We start from the raw sequence: 23,789 nt of genomic DNA, 5'->3' as shown, positions 1-23,789 counted from the left end.
CGGTTATCTCAGGGCTTGACTTCTATGGGGTTTAGCCAACTACGGTAAGCAGGGGAGGGTGCTCTGAATGCTCTAATCCAGAAAGAACACAGCAGGGTGCGGCCAGGAAAGAACCCTCTTTGTGGAGCATTTGCCAAAAAAGTAGAACATCTCTCTCCTCACATATTATGTGAGAATAGAACTAAGTGTATTTTGAGACCAAGCTTCGTAACCTTTAAGAACTCCTTTGCTAAGTACGAATCCCCCTCACTTCGCAGTTTGGCAGGATTATCGTGCCCATTTCCTAAGCATCACATTGTTTAATCTTACTTTAGTAGAGATGACTCCACTTTATGTGTGAGTTTACTGTAAACGATTCTGTGCACGTTTAATACATGCAGAAACATGATACACCTTGTCGGTAGTTACTGAAACAAATTTATATAAGAAATTAAATTAAAGACAAAATGCAACATTTATTGCTTTCATGTGATGATTGCCTTTAAGCGCAGAATGGTGGAGCTCCTAAATTAAAGCAATAATAATTGAAAGAAATAAAAAACTCGAAGGAGATTTTATAGATGTTCAGTCATGCAAAACTCACCCAAAAGTTGGATTATCCCACACACCACCAAACAGGAAAGACCAAGTGATTCCATAATATTTCCTTTACTACTAATGATTAAAATGCACTGCGGCATATATCAGGGTGCTTAGTAATAGTAAAGGAGCTTTCAACTGTGGGATGATTCATAACATTATCGAGGCCGTAACATGCATTTTAATGGGAAGAGAAGATATGAGTGATTTCTTTTCAAATCATCCTACTGGAATATACTGACCAGAGGCTGCTTTAAAAGTATGTACTCTTTAACCATATACAATAAATATACGTGCTATTTAAATTCTTTGATACACTAATTAAAACCATACAATGTAGAGGGTGGAAACATGAGGCTTTCGCTGGTTACACTAATTCAGCTATGAGCAGTAACAAGAAGTAGTAAATAAAATGTCGTTGGAATTATAAAAGTGCACTCATCGAGAAAGTAACACCTCTCCTCTGGGCATTAAAAGGCGTTGAGAAAATGTCTTGATGGGTCTTCAGCCACGGTATAAACTTTTGAAAGGTTTGCAATTTTTTGGCAAAGAAATATCACTCTCTATACTTCTGTCTTGGAGCCGGATGGATTTAAGAAATCAAGACCTTCTCTATCTCGGAGTAACAGAAGGTGCATTTGACTTCCCTGGTTGCACCCTCTGTTACCCAGATGAGCGAGGGCTGTGTCAGGTCTTAAGAACGTAGAATCTGGGATGTTTCCCTAGGCAGGAGCTTTGTTTTTCTCACTTGAAGGTCTGGCCTGGCCCACCACAAACCACCAGGACTCCAGGTAAATGGCTCAATTGATGATGAAGTCTATACTCTACTGTAATTTTCTTAGTAATAAGGAATTAGCCAGCAGTTAACATTGCATTTTTCTACTTATTAAACAAATTAAGAGGTATTTTGAATATGTTCAGCCTATTAGAGCATGTGGTTTCTATTTGGGAAGGCTGGAGGTTTCTGTAAAGGCAGTGAGTAATTACCTTAGCACTGGTGACTTTGGGCTCAAGCTTGGCGGTACACTGTAATAAGAGACAGTTGCCATAAACACACCAGTGGGGGTAAATCATGGTGTGTGGCCTTCTGGTGAGAAACAGATATCAACTCTAGGTGAACCTCCTCCACTCCCAATCTCCACACCAACTCTCCTCTTTTGTTCTGAAATTACATGGCTATTATTCATAATTACCCCATGGTTCTCTGTCAGATTTTATATTTGAAGAATGCCATCTGCTATTTAAATTTACCAATAATTACTGAAAATGCATTCATGGCAAATAGTTGCGCAAGCTGATTGGAAAGGGACACCCTATAGTGCTTTAAAATGAAACACTTGACTTCAACACAATTAAAATTCCAGATCCCAGAACCTTATATGATAGGAATCTGTATTTTCTGAATTTTGGCTTAAATAATAGAGAAAGCATTAAATGGGTGATCATAATTCGTTTGGTCTATTTGTTTCCCACCAAAACACAATAAATGTTTAAAGTCTGTTTCTGAGAAATCAGAAATAAATGAGTTATTTATGCCCGTAATACTTGCAAGTACAGTTTTAAGGGCGTTACGACCTAGAGTCAGAAATGCCTTTATGAGACAAGAAGTCTAAAATTTCTATTGTATACTTTATTTCCCGTGACTTTCAACAGAGCTTCCCCAAGGGAGGCTAGAGCACCCTTTTGTTTATCAGCTAGTCCTCTTCACTCCACCCAGGGAACAGAAGAACATATGAGCAAAACAAGACTTTAGCGTAAGCTGGAAAGGGGGAAAACAAAAAAAAACCCAACAACAACAAAAAAACTCCCTTGGTGCTTGGAAGCACAAAAGAGGGCTGTGTCGAGGTAATAAAACGAGGAGGGTTTAGTCTCTGGCATCTCCATGTTGGCACTAAAAAATATTTTTTGCCCATCGGGTCCTGTGGTAGTATCTCATACACCTACTACAGACTATTGCATATTTGTCAGAAAAAAAATGTGTTACAAGGGTTCCCGAGTCAGAGGTTTTTGCCAACTATGGAGTGTGCTTCAATCAGTTCTATGCTCGTCTGGATCCAAAATCAGTCTTGACGTTTGTAGCACAACTCAGTGAGTCACTGTGTTTGTATGCCCCGCTGAGCAATGGATCAAAAGAAGTCCAGAGTCATTGCCCAGAGGGACCGAAAACAACTGATTTTCCTCATGAAACATCTCAGCATAATACAGGGAACAGGAGTGGGTGGACAGAAGAAGAAGCAAACGAGCACTGAGTTTTACTTTATGCAGAGTGTGTTACTCAAGTACAGGGACGTTCTAAGTAGGTGGTCAGATTGGCTGTCCCCTGAACACACACTGCCTGTAAATTTGCTTTAGTGCGGTGGGTTATAGAAGCATCGTGTCCGGCATCAAAGTGAGAATGTTCTGCTTTTCAAGTAACTGAGAACTACCGGCCGGCAGCCTGTGATTGGTAACAACGTGTAGATTAAGGGGAATTTTATTCCCCCCCTCTCTTTCCCCTCACACATACTCATACACACACACACACACACACACACACACACACACAGAGTCATAAGCCCCCTTGCCAAGTGGGGTACTTCCAGCCCTTTCTGATCCAGAACGGGTTTTTATCACTTCATCTCGTTTAGTGGCATCTGCCATTTTCAGCGTGAGACAAATCTGGTTGTCTCTATTAAATCCTACAACCTGGGGAGGATTCCCTTCCATTACTTAATGACTTCTTTCTCCTCTCGTTATTGATTTCATCTAAAAGAAAACACCCCAGGGATTAGAGACAAAATACCCTGGATCTGGGTGTCAAAGATTTTCTTGTAACAGAAAATAGCCCTACTGGACTGGACCATAAATAGCTCATGCGGAGACACTTCCATGGCCACGCGGCCACTCTCCTGATCACAGTGCCTTTCGGACGAGAGAAGGATGCAGGAAGGAGGGCTGGAGTGTTAAAAACTTACAGATAAAGGGCTTCACACTGCTGTGGATGTGCTTGTGTTGTTTGAGGCCCGACGAAGTGGCAAACGTTTTGCCACACTCCGGGCACGCGTGGGCCCGGGCACCAACATGCTGAGAGCGGATGTGCCGCTGAAGGTTGCTAGGGTCCGTGAAAACCTGCTAGGAAATGAGTACTGATTAATCAAGAAACTTAATCCAAGGACACAATAAAGAAGACCAGGAATGACTCAAGAAGGAATTTTGTTTATTTGTTTTGCTTTTGTTTATTTGTTTTCCCCAAAGACCAAAAGAAAGTCATATTTCCAAAGCATGAGCTCCTCTAGGATAGGGACTGTAAACTATTCAGCTCTGTATCCTTAGCACGAAATATCCATTGGTATTAGTTGAACAAGATAATTAATGGCATGATTAGACCATATTCAAGATCATTTTGATCCCATTTAGAGTGATTAGAGTTGAATAATAAAATGCCAACCAAGACATGATTAAAACTGGTATGCTATTTCCGTCCTCTAAACCAAGACACACTGTGTGCAAAACTGGGGGGAGTTTTACTAAAGTATCTCAAATCTATTCAAGGACTTCCCCCAGGAGTTAAAGCTAACACTGTGTTTCAGCAAGTTACCATGTAGCTGAAACCATTCCTTTAAACACTGTACTAAAAAAAAAAAAAAAAAAAAAAAAAATGAAAAGTCACCCACACTTCCGGGAGCAAAACATCTCTAAAGATAATTTCTAGTGCCACAATTTCCACTGGCATGAAGAAAGATATTCAAATGATATGAGAAGTTTTTGGAAATAGAAATCAACTTCAATGACATCAGGACATCTTTTAGTTCATTGAGAACCACGAAAATTAAATGATGTGAGCTACTGTTTTCATAATTCAGAGTCATGGTCAAGGTGGAGTGCTTTCCTTGCACCCTTATGCTGTTCAGCAGTGGCCACTAAGGCACGCTTTTAATTAGACCCAAGTGATGATTTATGGTGGGGACTTGGGTGGAAAAATCTGCAAATTTAGGAGTCTCCTATTCTTTCTGAATAGGCATCCAGAAACTTTATGTGACTTCCTCACAAACTGCTATTAAAATAAATCAGTAAATGTGCACTGGATAAAATTTTCATTCTCCATAAGGCTATAAAACAACCCCACGCTGGCAAGCCAGTAGCGGAACCAGGAATTTACCAAGGATGTCTGACACCTAGTTCTGGAACTCACCATTAAGCCTCACTTCCTCCCTTACAAAAATAAAAGGATACCCACTAAGTGTTTTTATACACTGTACTAATGCCTTTTAGCATACAACACTCAGTCTACTTCTCTCAAGATATTTATAGTTTCCCCTCTCAAGGCTTGTTTTTATATATCATAGCAAGTGATGGATTAAGAGAGAGCAGGACGACAGAGAGAGGCCCAGTGGTCTACAAATTCACTGTACCTTGGCACAGTTCTCACATTCATAGTGCTTTCCACTGTCATGTGACATCTGGTGGCGAATTAAATTGGACTTCCAGTTAAATGCCTTGGGACACTGATCGCACTTGTATTCCCTCTCTTCAGTATGTGACAACATGTGTTTCTCCAGGCTGTTAAGAGAACAATTGATTTAATAAGGCATGGTGACAAAGAACACATTCATAAACAGAATGTCATTTTATTAGTAATCCAACTGGCAATTAAAGAAAAAAGAAGGCAAAGTGGTTGAGGTGAGGAAGACGAAGGAGAAGAAACAGGCCTGCAACGGACAAAAGAAAATGTATTTCTCCTAGAATGTGTCTCTCACTAACATGAGAGAAGTACCCCTGTTGTTAGAAAATAAATCGGATACGACTATCAGGGATTAGCTGCCAATTCAAGGGCACGGTAAGTGACTTGTCATTTGTCCAGGTCTCGATTCACTACACCATTCTAAGGGCAACACATACTGCTCATACCCACTTAATTCAAACACAAACACTCAAACAGAAGATCCTCAAAAATGCTTAAGAACATGCAGGCAGGTATGCTATCTAAGGCCTATAACCTCTAGATTCAAAAAGGTACTCTTGTTTCTACCCATATCACCATATGGGGAAGTGAGCCGTACACTAACTATTCAACAAGCAACTTCCCAATATAACCCTAGGACGGATGGGTGGATGGTCAAGCAGATGAACTGACAAATGGATATGGATATACACAGATATAGAAGTGTACATATATATAGTGCCTATGAATTAGGGAGGAAAGAAAAGTGTATAATATTATAAGCGGATGCACTATTAAAGCCCCTCAAGGGGCGCCTGGGTGGCTCAGTCGTTAAGCGTCTGCCTTCGGCTCAGGTCATGATCCCAGGGTCTTGGGATCGAGCCCCACGTCAGGCTCCCTGCTCAGCGGGAAGCCTGCTTCTCCCTCTCCCACTCCCCCTGCTTGTGTTCCCTCTCTTGCTGTGTCTCTCTCTGTCATATAAATAAATAAAATCTTTAAAAAAAAAAAAAAAAAAAGCCCCTCAAAAGAAAAGCATAGTTAGAAGTTTCTCACAAGCACAATTTCTCTGGTTTAAAGCTTAGGATATTTTTGCTTCTCAAATATTTCCCTCTCTTCTAAAACTTGTATATGAAATCTGCATGAATGCAATGAAAAGCAAATATTATAGATAATGGATTGCTGTGATACTCAGATGTTTGTAACATGTTTGTTAATTAAATACACACATATAACACACTGGGATGCTACCCCCAAATAAAATAACCAGAGCCCCTTGGAGAAACAGCCTGTTTCAAAGTTGAAGCCCAAGATACACAAGATGGGCCCTGAACATCTTGTTACGGCAAAATGCAAGAAAATTATAGATCAGGTCAAAAGAATTAAGGTAGCAACCTGAAAAGACACCCACTGACCAGAGATGAGGAAATTTAAGCATCAACAAAAATAATAATCTCATCCTTTAACAAACAATATTCAAAATCACACAAGCAAAGCCTCACTGGTCACGCTTGGAAGATGCTGGGAAGCCAAATCATTATTCTGAAAACTAGTAAATAAAGGGGGAAAACTCACTCACATGTCTTGCCTTTCCTATATGAACTGTACTTCAGGGTGAGCAAATAAACAATGAGGGGAAGTTTCTCTGTATAGAATTAGTATAGATAATAAAGAAAGAACGATAGAAGTAGAAAACATTCATTTTACAGGACATAAACAATTAATAAATCTAGGCAATCCATAAATAAATCTTGTGCCTCCTGAAGGAAATAAACCATAACATCAGTGAGGTATTCTTCCTAAAACAATGAACCTAAATCTGATCAAGGCTTGGGATATTTTACAGGAAGTAGAGAAGATGGAGAAAGATGTTAACACTAAGGGGACATGATCAGTAGAATCCAGACTGGAGGAAATGCTACAGGAAAAAGCAGTTTCTTCTATAAATAAATTTTAATGAGGGGGGGAGGGAGGGGGAAGAGAGAGAAGAAAGAAAGAAAGAAAGAAAGAAAGAAAGAAAGAAAGAAAGAAAGGAAGGAAGAGAAAGAAACTGACTTTGGAGGAACTTATAAATTAAAAGAGACATAAGAGATATGCCTACTAATTGCATTGGTGGACCTTAGTTTGATCTTAATTCAAACAAAAAACCCTAAAAATAATGAGATAACTGGGGGAATCTGAACACTGACTTTATATTTGGTAATCCTAAAGAATCATTATTTTTAAAGTGTGGTGTTGAAATGTGTGTTTTAAGGAGTCCTTTTTTTCTACAGATACATACTGAGCTATTTATGAATAAAATGACATAATGTCCAGGATTTGTTTCAATAATCCGAACGAGTATAGCTGAGACAAGACTGGCCTTGCATGATAATTATTGAAACTGAGTCTATGGGGGTTTATTACACCATTCTCTCTAGTTTTGTATATTTTGAAACTTTCCATAGTAAAAAGATACTAAAAAAAAAAAAAAAAAAAAAGACTACCAAGCATGTAAGCACTCTTTCTTTCCCAAGTTTTATTTTTCTGTGAGATGAATATTCTAAATTCGAGTATCAAGTAAGATGCCTGTGTGCCTAGAAAAATCCAGTAGTGGTGTAGATTGTGTGCATGGCAGTATGTGTAAAAAAGTGCCCTTTCTCATATCTTGATAAATCAGAAATATCTTTCCCATATTTTTTCTCTTCCCCAGCTTCCTCCCTACAACCCTACTCATATTGGCACACGAACTTACTTTTCCCACCCCCATGAGTCAGTCGACTTTGTAATGCTATTCTATTTGAGCACAAATGGTGATATCTCTGTGAACAAAAGGTACCAGGAGATTACAGGTGTGTGGAGTCACCAGAACAGCCCTATCTTTATCTACAATATGTAATTCCCTGTTTGTTACACAAGTTGAAATGTCATTAAGAGAGTTAAGAGAGAGATACCATCAACTGCAGTTAACATTGAACTGAGTCAGGGACATCTTCCAATCATTGCACAGATTAGTATTCTCTGTCATCCTCAGCCACCCGGGGAAGGCATGCCATTTTATGACATATATAATATATTCCAATGTGTATGTCAACTCGTAAACTCTGAAATCTAGTGGTAGAGTTGGCCTATACATGGAGTCTTATTCCCGTGTCCTAACTCCAAAGAGATGATAGAGTTTCAAGAGTACAGTACATGGTATACAGGGGGAAAAATAAATAGCAGTGCAAAGGGAACTTTCCTTTCTTTCTTCTACTTGAGCATAAAATCCATATTGTTCCATGGCATTATCAGCTATCAGTTTATCAGTAATAGAAAGAATAAAAAGGCAAGTGGTTCTTACAGAAGCAAATGTGCATTTCTTTCACAAACAAAGAAGCAATCCAGTCAGTCATTAGTGAGACTTCTCCACTTTTCATGGAACTTTAATTTATGGAGCTTTGCCTAGCCTTCTGGGTTCTTTTCAACTTCTGTATATCAATCTTTGTTCCTCGCCCTTTTTTTTTTTTTTTTTTTTTTTTTGCGGGGTAGCGGGGGAAGGGGGTATTTTTTTTTTTTCTCAACACTTTACAGAAAGATACAGAACAGAATAATTACCATGTCAAAAAAGGATTTCTCATTTGTATAAAGCAACAATATAGGATTCGACAAAGTGGAAAATATTCCGGGAATGTAGGTTCTGCCCATGGCTAAATTATATAACCAAAAATACCACTTAGATGGTCGACATCAGGTTGCATAGAGACATGCTAGATCCATCTGGCTGAGCTACCGAAAAGTAAGTTTTGAGAGTTCATCCAATACCAGATAATTAGGTTTCCTTATTGTTTTCCACTGAATGTTTGACTGAAGGAACCAAACTGACAGTTGGTTTTGGCATTAAGTAGAGTTGACTCGGGCTCAATCCTACAGCTAGTCAGAGTTAAGAACCTCTCTCCACCTAAGTGTCGCCATACACTTCTAGTGGGAAGTAGGAATTACATTTTAGTGTTTAGTCCACGAATTTTTGTTTTATAATGTTGTCCATTATCTCTGATAACAAAATTGAAGGAAATATACTTAATCTCTGGCATCAGAGATATTGCTTTACATATAAATACTTTCCTTACCCACTGGTATTTATTACTTTCATTTCATTTTTTAATTTGGTCATAGTTATATTTATGAGACATGCTATGACTTCATTACAAATCTATGTTTTACCACATATCCGTAACAGACTTATTCTCTACATGGATTTATATTAAATAGTAAAGATGAGTACTGGGAAAGCCCTTTTATTCCCCCTTTACTCTCTAAAAGCAGGCCTGAATTTTCAAACCTAGAAATTCATTCTTTTGACTCAGTCTCCTCAAGGACTGGGTTATACTTGATGCTTTTTTAGTTACTTATGCACTAAAATCAATGCCTACTGTGTGAAATCCTTTCCTGTAAGAAGCCTAGCCAGAGAAGAGGAGGCAGGGCAATCAACAGAGGGAAAGAGGAGAGAAAAGAAGGGAAGGCACTAAGAAAGGAAACAAAATGGTCAGGGGCAATAGGTAGAGAGTCCAAGATAAACCATGAGTAATTCATACTCTTGAGTAAGACCAGTTGATATACTACCATTCCCACTTAAATACAACGTTATGCCCATTTGGAATTCTGATTCTAGGTTCCAAGAATCGTTTTTGGATTTAAAAGCAAAGAAATGAAAGCAATTATTAGAACTGCTTGTGCGCCGAGGCAAAAACCACTAGGTAGAAACAAACAGAAAACCTATTAGCTGGTTATATACATCCTGATCTGAAAGACTGTTCTGCAGCATAATTATCAATACAGTTTTCCAAGGGTAGGTTCCAGAGTTGCTGTTTTAATAGATATAAAAAAATGTTCTTGAATGAAGTTCAAAAGCCTACAAAAGTTAATATACTGCTGATACATGATTTTTACTTTGTTAAAAATAAGTATTAAAGAATAATTTCATTTAGATCAAGTTTATTTTTTCCCTTTTGGGAAACAGAACATTTTCTTCATTGGACATGATTTTCTTATTCTTTTATATATGTGCAGTTTAGATAAATCATTGAAATTGAAATCCACAGGTGACACGAATCTATCAAAAGATCATTGATCTTTCATTAAGTGTATACCAGAACCAATCTTTTTTTTTTTTTTTTTTTTAATCATCTAGATGTTTCTAGAGGCAGCTTTACTGTTTGGCATATGATGACTTTAATTGGCATCAGTGTTGTTCCAACATTCTTGATTCTTCCTCTAAGTCATATTTTATGCTGCAACGTTAAGCTTTCAGTTCCCGATAACACTCCTTAAACAAACATAAACACATTATTTTCTGGCTAGCATCAAAATAACTAATTCCAACTCCACTGTAAATGTCTTACAGATAAGAATTTCCAGTGAAAACTGATTTCTGAACATGTCGCTAGCACAACTCTTTCAGGCTCATCACAGTTCCAAATTTCCCATCTGCGTACATTCTGAGAATTCAGTATACCTACTGCATAACAACAACACCGGACTGCAGAGTAAATAAACATGTTCCGTAGTGCAACGAGCCATTTCTAACCTTTGCAAATCGGGGAAGGCTTGGTCACATTCCTTACACTCCTGGATCGCATGTATGTCTCGGAGATCGTTCTCACTTTCGAGTTTTTGCTGGAAGTCTTCTTCCACCATTGAAAATGCTGAGTGAGGGGTAGTGCAGGGGAACTTCTGGTGATCTGCTAGTTCAGCCTTGGACTCAAAGAGCTGGTCACAGTCCTCGCAGCGATACTGCCGTTCTTCTGTGGAAATAATGCAGATGTTACCGGGAAGTGTCACCACAAACCAGCAGTTCTTACCGAATTAGGGAAGACATACTAGAAACGATTTCATTGTCATTTCCACCCCTGCAATTTTTAACCTGACTTAAAAATAATACCTGTAGAGAAGCCAGGACACAGCCTAGCAGGATAATGTGGTTCCTGGGGCTACGGTATAGCCTCCTCACCAGATAAAAACGTTCTGGCTTAAACCCTTCCAGGAGTTAATATTCATTAAAAGTAATAATGACTGCTGACTGTGCATCATCTATTTCCTCGACCCTGTTCATGGGTTACTGGTATTTCTCAAAACCCGATCAGGAGAAACTGTAAGTCGGATTTTTATCCCATTCTCAGATGAGGCTACTAAAGCTCAGAGAAGTTCAGTAACCAGTCAGGGATTATAGACCCAAGGGGTCGTGCCAGGATTTGAACCCATCTCTGTCTCATACCCTTCTCACTGTACCATGTTACCTGGAGGGCACGTGGGACACTGAGTCCCCACCTGAGTCATGCTGACACCTGGTTAATAGCAGTAAACTTGGATGTTTCCTTACATTCCCCATTACCATGTAATGGGACACAGGATGTTTTATGTTACCCTAGGGTCAGTGCTAATTGGCAGGGCCCTGTTAAACAGCAAATATATGCATTTGCACTCTGAATCGGTAAGATAAATAAGTGGTCATAGTGGGAACTAGTGATAACAAGGTTATAAAGTGTCAGGTAGTGATGGTATTGTTCCTATCCTTTCCATCTGAATCACTTTTAGCCTGCTCGTGAGGCCATACTATGCACAGCCCACACAGACACAATCACAGAGGGCTTGACAACAGCTCACAATGCTGAAAAGCCACCCAGGGCAACGTGACACATAATCCCTGTTTTATAGCCCTACAGCCAGGGCCTATAGCCAGTTGTGCACCGACTGACTGTTTTGGGGGAATATTTTAGTCACCAACAAATGCTAGGCATTTTGCTAGGGAATGACTATATAAGAAACTCAAGGGGATAGACATGTGAACAAATAGAGTGTGATATATTTTATGACCGATGCAAGCATAGGGCCTAAGGGAGCCCAGAGGAACGTGTCTAATCCATCTAATCTGAGGGAGAGAGGTTCAGAAAAGGCTTTGTAATGAGCGAGCATCCGCCAGGTGAAGTGGGATGACGGAGGACGTCTCAGGCAATGGAAACAGCGTGGACAGATGGTAAAGGAAAGGAAGAGCATGGCAGCTTGTGGAAAGGCAAAGCTGTAGTAAAATAGGGCAGGTCGATAGGGTGCATGTAGGGAAGCAATGGGAAGTGAAGGAAGAGAGGGTAGCAGGTCACTAGGGGCTTTTGGGGCCCGTGCTAAGAAGGGAGCAGAAAGCCACTGAAAGTCGGAAAGCCTAGCTATAAGTGTGAGAAGTTAAGTAGAAGTCAAATGGGACACCACTGCTAAAATACACACACAATACTGGTTTCATTTAAACTAAACCAGTAACAGGGAGCCCAGGACGGTAAAGAAATCACTATGGAGATTTAATATGTGTGTCAACTTTGGATGGTAGAGGGTTAAGGATTTATTCTAAAATAAATCACCTCAGCTGTAGAGTCAGGTTTCTTGATGACATTTTCCAGGTAATGGAAACATTTCCTATAATCTGTCACACTATTCACATATTTAAGATCTACATTTAGGGTGTGCCTGGGTGGCTCAGTTGGTTAAGCATCCAATTCTTGATTTTGGCTCAGGTCATGACTTCAGGGTCATGAGACTGAGCCCCTGTGCTGGGCGTGGAGCCTGCTTGGGATTCTCTCTTTCCCTCTGTGCCCCCTCTCCCCCACCCCTGCTTGCTCTCACTCTCACCCTCTCTCTCTCTAAGGAAAAAAAGAAAAAGAAAAAGAAAAAGAAAAAAAGATCTACATTTAGGATCTCACCAGCAGTCTGAACACAAACAGAACCTCCAGGCTGCAGAATGGATGGAAAAGGCCTAGGCTTTAGAGATAGCAAAACCTTGGTTTGAAAGCTGATTCTACTACTTTCTAGTCATGTGGTCTTGACCAATTTACCTAGCTTTATGTAGCCTGTTTTTCTGTGTGTGTAACAGAAATGCTTCCTCTCCTACAGGCTTGATCTATGTGTAAGACCAAATGAGATAATAAATGGAGAGCATACATCTGGTATATAGTAGTGTGTGATGCATGTGTTTTATTTTCTCTCTCCTAAGCAATGTGAAATCCTAGGAGTATAAAACACAAATCACCATTAAACACCACAAACATTACATATAACATATATGGTGTATATATACGGATATGGATATGACACAATGAAAACAAAAAGCAACTGATGGGTTCAAGAGTGTTATAAAGGCAGGTCATTTATGAATGGTAGCCCTAAAAGAAGAATAGTCACTTCTATTTAGTTTCTTAGAATATTTATATTGCTAAACATTTATATTTAGAATTTAGAATATTTTGAATATTTATATAACTAGAACACTTAGAATATTTATATATCTAGAACATTTATATTTCTAAAAATAATTGTTTGAAAACCTTTTAAGACCTAACATTCACTAATGAAAGTTGCCTTGCTCTAGAGAAAGCCCAGATTACATTTCTTATCATATAAGCACCCTCAGCTCTCACACACCCCTATTGGATCAGACTCCCTATTCAGGCTGAAACTCTACCAGGCTGGTTGAGAACACTGGGTTTCTAAGAAGAAAAGAATTTCCAAAAGGTTCCCAAAAATACAATGCTATAATCTACAAAAGGCAGAATGCAGCCCAGCCAAAGGAAAAAAATGTTCAAGTAAAGAGCCAACCAAGACTGGTGGCTTCCTTCGGAGGAGCTAAAGAAGGAGAGACTGAGGTTTTCCCATCGGGAATGCCAGAGGGATGGGAAGTGGCTCGATCCCCACCTGTCAGCTAAGTTGGTGTGAGTAACCCTTCCCAGTGGTGCTTCCAGCTAAAAAACACTCTAAAGACACCACTAGATTATGCTGAACCAAATCATGTTATATTAGGAGAGAGAAATAAGAAAGAGAAAGAAAAAAGTACTCAATTTTTATCCCAATGATACAAATCAATATGGGTAGAATTTTCTCCTTATCTGTCCTGTACGCATATAACTAGTAATTGTAATTGTTTAGATCCCCCCTTCATTTGATTTAGAATAGGTCTCTGGCAAATAAAAATTTCTCTGGCTGTAAAATCTCCTCTTGTGTACTTTTCTCCCAATCCCCATCCCTCCAACCCTCTCCCATATGGTCATGCTGGCTAGGATTTTACTCGCATTGACACAGTTTTCCCAGTAACAGAACATTAGATGGGAAGAAACAGCCACCAGATTTATGAAAGTCCAAACTGAGTTCCCCGAAATGACTTTTGTACAGTGAAAGGATTCTCCCCATAGTCTAAGGCATTGACAAAAAACTTAACCATGTGATATCTCAGTCGAAATAGTCAAAATTCCTTTCACCTCCACTTTAGGGAAGACCTCTGCTGACTTGAGCTTCACAGTTAACATCAGCCAGATGTCAAGCCAAGGAAAGAGCCAGTCGCAAGAGAAAGAGTTTGTTAAAACTGATGTTAAAGAGCCAGGAAAACCGATACATGCCACGTGCAATGGACTCATGGGGATGCTCCATCACAGCGACCGAATGAGGGTGGTGAGGACGGTGGCGTGAGCAGTACTAACCGTGGATATCCGGCGCCATAGTTTCATGGGGATAGTCTTCACTCTTCATGAACAGCAGGAGCTCCTCTCCTGGTGCAATGTCTGCAACTACTCTATAAAATATCTTCAGTAAGACCAGAAATGGATGAGATGGGGAGAGAGAAAGAAGTGAATGTTAAGAAAGGGCAAGATATCCACTAATATCTGTACATTTTCTCAGACCCGAACATATTTCTTTTCATTTTTATCAAAAGAAGTGTGACTTCCTGTTTTGTGTCCTGAAAATTAGCCTTCTGATGACGGATGGAAAGCTGTGACTCTCATGCCAATCCACAAAGCTCTTCCAAATCTTACTTCACCAATCAAATTGTCTTCACACAAGGCTTTCCGTGTCACATACACCTTGTGTAATATTTAGTGAAGAACTTTCCCTTCTCTGAATTCCTCACTCTAGTGAACCCCCCCCCCCAGGTATTCACAGAGCGGAATGTGTCTGGCATTATCCAGCAGTAGCCTTGCAAAGGGCGGCAAGGGCACAATGACCTCTCTTAACATGTCCTCTAAGGCAGCCACCTTCTCAACAAGGTGTTTTAAGGCAGCAGATTGGAAGGACATGACATAAAGAGCTGATCTGTAGCGAACATAGTCAAAGGAGAACCTTTTGTTTTTAAAAAGCTTAATCCCCCTCTCACCAATCATCAGTACTCCCAGATCCAGGACTTGCCCTCATGCCCCAGCTCCTGACTCCCATTCTCTGAAAGCAGGCAATATGCCTTTAATTGATTCATTCACCAGGGTGGTAGGGGGTGGTGCTTATTCCCCTGCTTTCTAGCAAAATTCTGAGGAGAGAAAAAATTTAATAAATCCGTTAATGACTGACTAGAAAGCTGTGGGGCAAATGTGGACCTGTAATTTCTGAGAGCTGCCTACCTTTCCCCTCACCAGCTCTGTGACCTTAGGCAAGTCATTGTCCAATTTACTTGTCCAGGTTTCAGGGTTCTTTTAATCTATAAAAGCATCTTAATTCACAATATATACAAATAGCTAATTATTATGTTGCACACCTGAAAGTAATATAATGTTATATGTCAATCATTTCTCAATAAAAAAGCATTTAATCATGAAAATACTTAAGGTACCTATTCATTTTACCACAAAAAATGTTCTTAGTTTTTAATCTTATTCTAAGATTATTTATTAAACAACAATTCCATGACCAGATAGAGGCTGTGGAAGAAAGAATGAGATTATACAATTAATTGGTGAAAATGAGACCAGTAACATTCACACACACACACACACACACACACACACAACACCACCAGAGCAACAAAGACAACAACAAAACTAGGGATACAATTCTGCTCAGTCTCAATCCAATGGGGACAAAACTCACATAACACAAATTACTAAGAACTATGAGAATATATCTTTAGAGGGCATTGCTTTAACTGTTGGTTTCTTGCAGGATATTTGACATTTCAAATTGAGAAAAACTGAGTAAATTAATACCTTATAAGACCAACAGAAATGTGCATAACTTTCCTGGTATTTATCTGTTTGTTTATCTTTTGAAAAACAGAAGACATCAAATATAAGTATGTGCCTCTTTATTCCAGTAGGTGGCTCTAAAGTCCAGTTGTTTATTTTTCTATAAAAACATCACAGCACCAAACTGTGCTAAATCCAAAAAATCACTCAATGAGGAGTGTTTTCTGCCTAGTTTCTTTCCTGTCAAAATAAAATCATTTTTTCATTCAACAGTAATTTAACCATGTGAAGTTGGTTTATAGAAAATAATGCTAAACGCAAAATGTTGCTAGAATGTTATCATATAACCTAAGATTCTTTATATCTACCCATAGATAGGCTCAGACGATCTTAAGAAAATTACCCCTTGTTATGTGCTATTTCTACAAAAACCAGTGAGTGTGCAGTTTGTATCTTATTAACCCTTACCTGCACATCTTCCTGTTTTGGGAAGTACACTGAGAGGAATAGTTCTGTTCAAAAAGTTATCAGGTTGAGAAAAATTAATGTGCATTCGCTTTTTTCCCCCTAAACCTTCCAGTTAAATGCTTATAAGCACCCTATTTCATTCTGGAGTTCTATTTCCCCTTAGAAAACAATGGACTTCTCTCAACAGTTTGAATCACCTCTTTTCTTGGCATCTCTCAAAGGTTTAACTTATTAGCTTCCTTTCCAACAACATGTTGACATTTGAATTGTGACATATTAGAACTTTTCGGTGGCTTCTCGGAAATAGTGAGGTTAAAGAGACAATACCCTGCAAGATCGTCACACAGGGCAATTGTCTCTGTTGGGGAACTCTGCTTAGACACACACGCCAGGTCATTTTAAGAAAGTATTGTGATATCATGATTTCTTTGTGGTCCACTCTGAATCACGTCTCTTAATTCCATTTCAGATTGACTCAATCCAGTGTGAACAGTCCAAGAAACAAAAGAAAATGATAGGTACATTGTAAGTATAGAATATAGAGACAATTCTCTTTGCAGGGACATCAATCGCTACTGTAATTCCCTATAAGTGTCCAGACTGTCATCTGAGGAATATTGAGTGCATAAAAAATAAAAGACACGGAAGAGTGTTGATGCTGGCTTTATTTACTGGAGGTAAAAGGTGACATTCCAGGCCATGAAAGGCAAGGTAAAGTAGAGTGGGTTTTAACTTCAGGGTGTTCTTTTCGATTTTAAGTGAATTTTTACGGGGCTCATGAAACCGAGGTTTGAAAAGAACTGGCAAGCGCCAGACGTAATGAGGGCAGAATCTGGGCACGCTTCCTCATATAGCAATAAGAATGTGCCTCGAAGTCCCATCTACCACACCCTTACAAATCTAGTGGGTTTTTTCGAGGTGTTGCTACCACTTGTGATCCTCTTTATATCTCATCTCTCAGGATCTTAGAGAGATTCGGTAACATTATATTTTTCCACCTATAATTACAATGACCCAAAAATATAATTTGAATACTCAAATCCAGAGATGTCTACCTATAAAGTTAATTTATGTTCTAGCAATAATAATTCACCAGCAGGCCTTGGAGAAATGAGAGGAGGAGTTTAAACAAAAACATAATGACAATTCATTGCCTCAAAACAACTATGTGGAGGAATGATGGAATGTAATCTTGGCGGAATCAAGCCTTTCAGAAAATCAGATATCACACATTTCTGCTTTTATATTATAAAATATGTCTTTCAGCAAATAAAAATGCAATTAATAACAGAAGTGATTTATGTAGCTTTTTCCCACAGGTTTGTGTATTAAGTATTCTTGGCCATGCTCATAAAAAATATAACCATAATGTCTTTAAACTCAGTGTATTCTCAAAATCTCAGCTCTATTGCAGTCCTACAAATTATATGTCATCTGAGTTATGTACCAGAAGCAGAGATCCTACCAATATAACCTCTCTGGTTTTTTAGCTGGAGAAAATGGAAGGGAATCATTACTCTGTTAAATTCCATAAAAGAAAAGGTCTCTTCTCCCATCAGGGGGTTTTATGGAAAAAGTTATCTGGATCCAAAATAAAACTGTCCTGAATCTGGGATTTTGTGATGAATTCAACTCAAGTATATAAAGAGGGACTCCAAAGTCTCAAAGACTTAGAAAAAGTTCAGATTGATACAAAAAGGGTTGTTGATTTATTATTTTGCTGTGTCTCTCTCGGAATGTTTTATGAGAAGGAAAAAAACTCAATTCCTCACAATGTAAGTTGAAAGATAAGAGGAACAGGGCCTTAAAGTATAAGAAAATAGGAATATATAAAAATTCCGTTCTTTTAAAAGTCATGATAAGCATTTTTAAAATGTGTTAACTCCTCTAGAGTTTTCTCTTTGGTAGCAAATAACAAATTCCAGAAATACAACATGTTATGACCATGACCTAATTGTGCGTACATTTGACACTTTTGAAAGTTAAGGTGGTCTTTTTTCATTTTATCATATAAAAAATTTTAATTTCCCAATATCTTTGTGGACTCTTTTTATTTTTCCAGAAAGCTATTTTTCTATCTTTGTAAGTATGGATATTATATCTAGATCTCTGGATGCCTCAATTTATAAGAATAAATATTTACAGTAGATGTTTTCATTAATAGATCATTTTGTACTTTTTTAATTTTCTAAATTTGTTAAAATAGCATAGTAGTGAAATTTCTAAATATGTTTTTTTTAATTCTAAATCATTCGATTTTGAAAATAAAGCTAGAAATTCCCCAAATTGTTCACTTTTACTAGTGGTAAAATTCACAATTTAAGGCATAAATTTAATATTATATTCATCTATATAGAAATTACTCTAAACATAATTATTATACTTAATGTATTTTAAGCAAACCTTGAAACCAGTTCCAAATGTCAAACAAATACCCCTTCAGTTAATATTCGCAAGGCTAAGCTAAGGATAAAAAAAGGCAGTGGTGACTGGATTTGACTTAACAAATTTTAGACTTCCAAAAGGTATATTTTCATACAATGTTATGTATAAGCATGTATGTGCTTGGATATGTTATATACTTTTATATGTGACCTATAAATGTGCCAAAGTATACACCTTGGGAAAATTCCAAATTTGCATAAAATATTAGCAATCTCATATTTTATCTATTAATGTAAATGAATGTTTAATGGCATATGCTTAATTCTAATTATATATCATATAAAGATATGTAATAATATATTATGTATAGTACATTGTATATATGTTATATATAGTTATATATTACATGTAGTTGGAATTGGAATTAATCATATTTTATTAAATATTCATGTTCTTTTGTTATTTAAGTCCAAGAGCACAAGCACTAAAAAGAATATGGACGCTTACAAGCATTCCGATAGGAAAGTTAATAGGCTATAAAAGACTTCAGACAAATTCTGTTTTATACTGTCAAGGCCTGTGTTCAACCTGGTCCTCCATCAAATAGACAATGCTACTATTTGTATTTATAAATGGTAATAATGTGGGTTCTTGTTTATTATCCTATAAAATAGAAAAATCTAGAATCTGTCAGACCAGACTTACAGTCTAGTTTGCTATGCTTGGATCAATTTAAAGTATTGTGCTTGTACTATTGAGACAGAAGAGAAATTCAGTGCACAGGAGGGAAAACAAGAAAAAAAGAAAACACATCATTTACTTTTAAAAAGATGAACAAGGCCTCATTGTTATGAATCCCGTTTATTTTTCCTGGTCAAGCACTGAAGTTTTACTTATGCTTAATAGACAGCATTTGGCATGTCTAAAAATGACAGAAGTGTGAATTATGAATGACCTTCAACCTATTCAGGAAGTTGTAATAATTGAAATAATAGAGAAATGTACTCCCTGCAGAATCTGTATGGAGAGACAACTTTTTCAGACTAGTGCTGTCTTCTCCCTTTGAAGTTGACAGTTGATTTCTGCCTCTCCCAGCTCCCAACATTCAGCCTGACTGCTTTCTTTTCTATAGCTTCTCGCAATGTATCAGTCAGAAGACTAGGAACAACTGAGTGGAACTTTAACATTTGGAAGCTAGGTGGGAGGGGAGGTAGGTGACAGTTTGCATATCTGAACAAAGTCAACATTAGATATGAACACATCTGTCAGCCTTGGTGCTGCAGAGAGGTAACGTCAGGTCCACCAAGACAATGTGTGCATATGTGCTGGCTTAGGAAACACGATCCGGACCCTCGATCTACCCATAGCAATGTGGGAAGCCCCAATGTTCAGGAGGGCACAAGTAATGTCAAGTTTTTAGCCTCAGCAAGAGGGACTCTATTATACATTCTCAACCTAACTGGTAAGAGATGATGAGAAGTATCTTCAGGAGACAGATATTGATGACAGAATGGAAAGTATCTGTCTAACAGAATGGAAATTTTATCATGGCCAGGTTCTGCCAAAGCAAACCACCCTCAGTTTCCTTAATTTCTCCAAAGAGATGGTATACCACATTTGTCTTTCGGATGACAGTCTAAAGACTAGAAGATATTTTGAGAAATACGAGGTAGTGTCTACCTATATCCAAAAATATGTATCTACTTGTTATTTTCAGGACAAAAATATTATTGGAGGAGAACCTTTTCCCCCCATTTTTATCTCTTTATTAATAACATGAAGAGAAAGCCAGGTATAATTTATTGGATGACACAAAACAGAGAACTGTTGGTTTTAGTTTGTATAAACAGTGCAAATGGGTAAGGATCCACCTACTATTATATCTGAAGCCTACAGTGTACCCAGCCTGGAAGCTTTTAAAGTTTCAATTAAATGGCCTCTAAGGATCACTCTACAGTCCCCACAAGAAATATCCACTAGTCACCTGTCTTTAATGTGGCCATTTCATCTGATTCTATGAACACCGTTCATTCTGAATGGTTTCAGAATGCCTGGAAAGAGTTCCATCATCACATGATGAGGAAACTAAAGATCATCTTTGGGCTCTTTACTAGGCTGGAGGCTTTTCTTGTGTCCTTGACCAACATGTTTTCCACCTTGATGGATGGTAATGCATTCTGATGACTATCGTTTTGGCACCATTCCAGAAATAGCTGGAATCTAGTATGGATGTGATGCTTTGAGATCTTCCTGAATGACAAGTGTTACATACAGGCAAACACTAGTTACTTAAAATGTGCACAGAATACCTCAGGTCATCCACTTTTTCAACTTCCATGACCTGTGAATCTTCATAAAATTCCTAGTCTGCATGGTGTTATGGCTGTCTTGTGTCCTGAGCGTCATTACGTGAGGGAAACATTTTGGGGGAGGGGGTGGGCAGTGCTGCTTGTTTTATCATGTGAATATCAAATGGTGAACTATACCTGAGACAGTTTCATCTTCGGGTGAAGGAAGTAACTTATCAGCCAGACAACATCCCCCCAAAGTCAGCTTGGGCCCCGTTCACAAGGCTAGGCTCTGGGTATTGCCAGCCAGCATTCATCTTAAAACAGCAGAGCATAACTTTGGTATAAAAGTGGAACTTGACTTAAAAGGAAAGCAAAGCAAATGCCCAAAGCCAATAATAATTTTAACATCAAAAGAGGTCATAGAAAATGTGGACAGAAATCCTTGTAAAGGAAGAGCAAATTAACAAATTACCTGACAGTTGACGCAAACATTTTTAAAAAGTGGAAAGAAGTGAACAAATTACATTTTGCTTTTTACATCGCTGGTCTTCCCTGCTTTTTCGCACAAATTGCATTAATTGAATAATTCAGGAGAACACTTTTTTCTCCGTAAAAAGCCAAAGAAAATAACTTGATAATTGAGCTCATAATAAGCTTGCAGTAATAATACTGCTCTAGTGTCCCAGCCATCTGATAGAACCACTGACGTGGACCTAAGGAGAGGGAAAGTGGGTGTGCCAATTCAGCCATGATCGTCCTGGAAGCAGTTAAAACTTTATAAGGTACAGCACAAACGAGAACAATGCCTGTTCCAACTGAAAACACTGTAGAATCTTGCCGCCGTTCATTAACCACAAGAGAGCTGGCAGAATCCCCTAAGTGAATTCTGACCTTGATTTCTCTGAGGGGCGCTCGTGCTTCTATATCTTATTTCTTCAAAATATACATCAGGCATTGGATAATCTCTTATTGACACATTTCTTTTCAAAGGGAACAGCAGACTTCTCTTATTCTACTTACTAAATACCAGCTGTCAAGGGCCTGTTTAAAAATGAAAGGACTTATCACCTTGTGTAAATGACAAGATTAATAATGTCTTGGGTTTCTGAGAACTTTATTCCAGTTATAGACCATGCTAAGGGCAAGGCCAGGAGTTTGAACAAAACCATGTTCCTTTCCAGGATGCAGAATACATACATATAAAATGTTACCCCAAAGCACACGCCCAAATCATTCTAATTATCGTGAGCGGAAAGGCAGGTCTTAAGCCTATAAAGTCAACTTACATGAATTGTGCCTTAGTGACCTGATTACAACCAATCTGGTTTCACCATGAAGAAGTATTAGGGGGAAAACTGTGTTCAAAGTGTTATTTTATACTAGCTATTGCGTAAGTACCCCAAATTTGCAAACATACCATAGATGAGAACTGGCCTTGATTGAAGTAGATAGGGGGTCTATGGGTCACCTTGCCTTTGTTCAAGGTGAAGGTATAGAAATATGGAGATACGAGGGGACTTATCAAAGAATGGAGGGAAAGGTAAGAGCAGGGTGAGGCCAAAGCTAAAGCAATGTGCTACAGTCACCCAGCAGAATGGTTTGTAAAGGTATCTACAAGACAGCAAAGGATAAAGGACATCAAAAATATCCAGAATAAAAAAGAAAGAAAGAAAAAAAGAAAACCTCAACAAATCATCTAGATGTGTGCCTACTTAACATTCAAGACATGGGTGTTTCCAGATGTAAACTCAAAATAATTAACTGTTTTCATGCTTCCCCTGCATATTTGCTCCTCCTGAGGACCTATTCTGGAAAGAACTTTCATCATCCAGCTCTCTGCTTTTGCTCCTGCCCTGCTCTGCCTCTCAGTGCCAGCTCTTGATCCTGAAAGCCACTGGGGACAATTTCAGACGGTTAAAATGCAAAAATATTGAAGCATTGTCTGTCTCAATAAAAATTTCCAGCTAAATGTTATGCCATAGCAGTGTGGCCATGTAATATTGTACAGAAACTTTAAGGAATATGGGGAAAATAATCAGGACTTCAAGGATAAAGAAGCTTGAATATTATTATAGATCTTCTATTTTATGACTTGAATGTGATCAGAGCTTAATTTACTAGTGTCTTTGGTGTGGCCTTCTTCTACAAAGATAAATTACTATAGTTAATACAATATTTTCCAGGGGGTGGTAAAGGATATCAGCCAGGAGCTGCAGCTACTTAGAAATTATGATTTAAGCGTTCACTCCAGTGTTTTCAGAATTCCTATCTCCAAAAACATCACTGCAATAATTTTGAAAACATGAAGAGACCTCTAAAAAAAATAAGCTTGGGTCTTTCTAGGAAGCATTAAGAAAGAAAACTGCCACAAAGCTCACTCTGGCCTGAGGGGGGAAAAAAACCCAAAATAAAATAACTCACAGAAATCTACTGGCAAATTTAAACTCAGGAAAATCCCCTCAAATAAAATGCTTGTACAGAGGTATTAGGAAAATGTTAATCACATGGCCTTTGTTAATGAGACAAACCAGATTACATCCTTTTTCAACTTTACTTGAAAATCAAAATCCATGCTGTTCCTAAGTACTTGTCACCCCCAAACAAATCAAATATGGGTTTATCCAGTACACATGTTTTGACTGTCTCACTATTACCAACCTGTATTATCATCTTAGCAAGAACATTTATTCTCTCTTATAGAACTCTTCC

General features: G+C 38.2%; 1 protein-coding gene across 8 annotated transcripts in view; it reads right to left on the bottom strand.

The window, feature by feature from the left end:
• Nucleotides 1-23,789, bottom strand: part of MECOM (MDS1 and EVI1 complex locus) — a 535,065-nt gene that overhangs the window by 33,288 nt on the left and 477,988 nt on the right. For 5 of the 8 annotated variants that reach the window (XM_078069479.1, XM_036118315.2, XM_036118317.2 and 2 more), the window contains 4 exons: nt 14,467-14,569; nt 10,542-10,758; nt 4,971-5,118; nt 3,534-3,690 (listed from right to left, as the gene is read on the bottom strand). In XM_078069479.1, the coding sequence (XP_077925605.1) occupies nt 3,534-3,690; nt 4,971-5,118; nt 10,542-10,758; nt 14,467-14,569 (625 nt within the window). The remainder of the gene's footprint in view (nt 1-3,533; nt 3,691-4,970; nt 5,119-10,541; nt 10,759-14,466; nt 14,570-23,789) is intronic. The other 3 variants (XM_036118316.2, XM_036118318.2, XM_036118325.2) reach the window with 1 other exon arrangement.

Source organism: Halichoerus grypus, chromosome 1 (assembly GCF_964656455.1).
Source record: "Halichoerus grypus chromosome 1, mHalGry1.hap1.1, whole genome shotgun sequence".
In the NCBI taxonomy this organism is placed as follows: Eukaryota; Metazoa; Chordata; class Mammalia; order Carnivora; family Phocidae; genus Halichoerus; species Halichoerus grypus.
The sequence above is the reverse complement of the archived record's forward strand: the minus strand, read 5'-3'. Positions and strand labels throughout refer to the sequence as shown.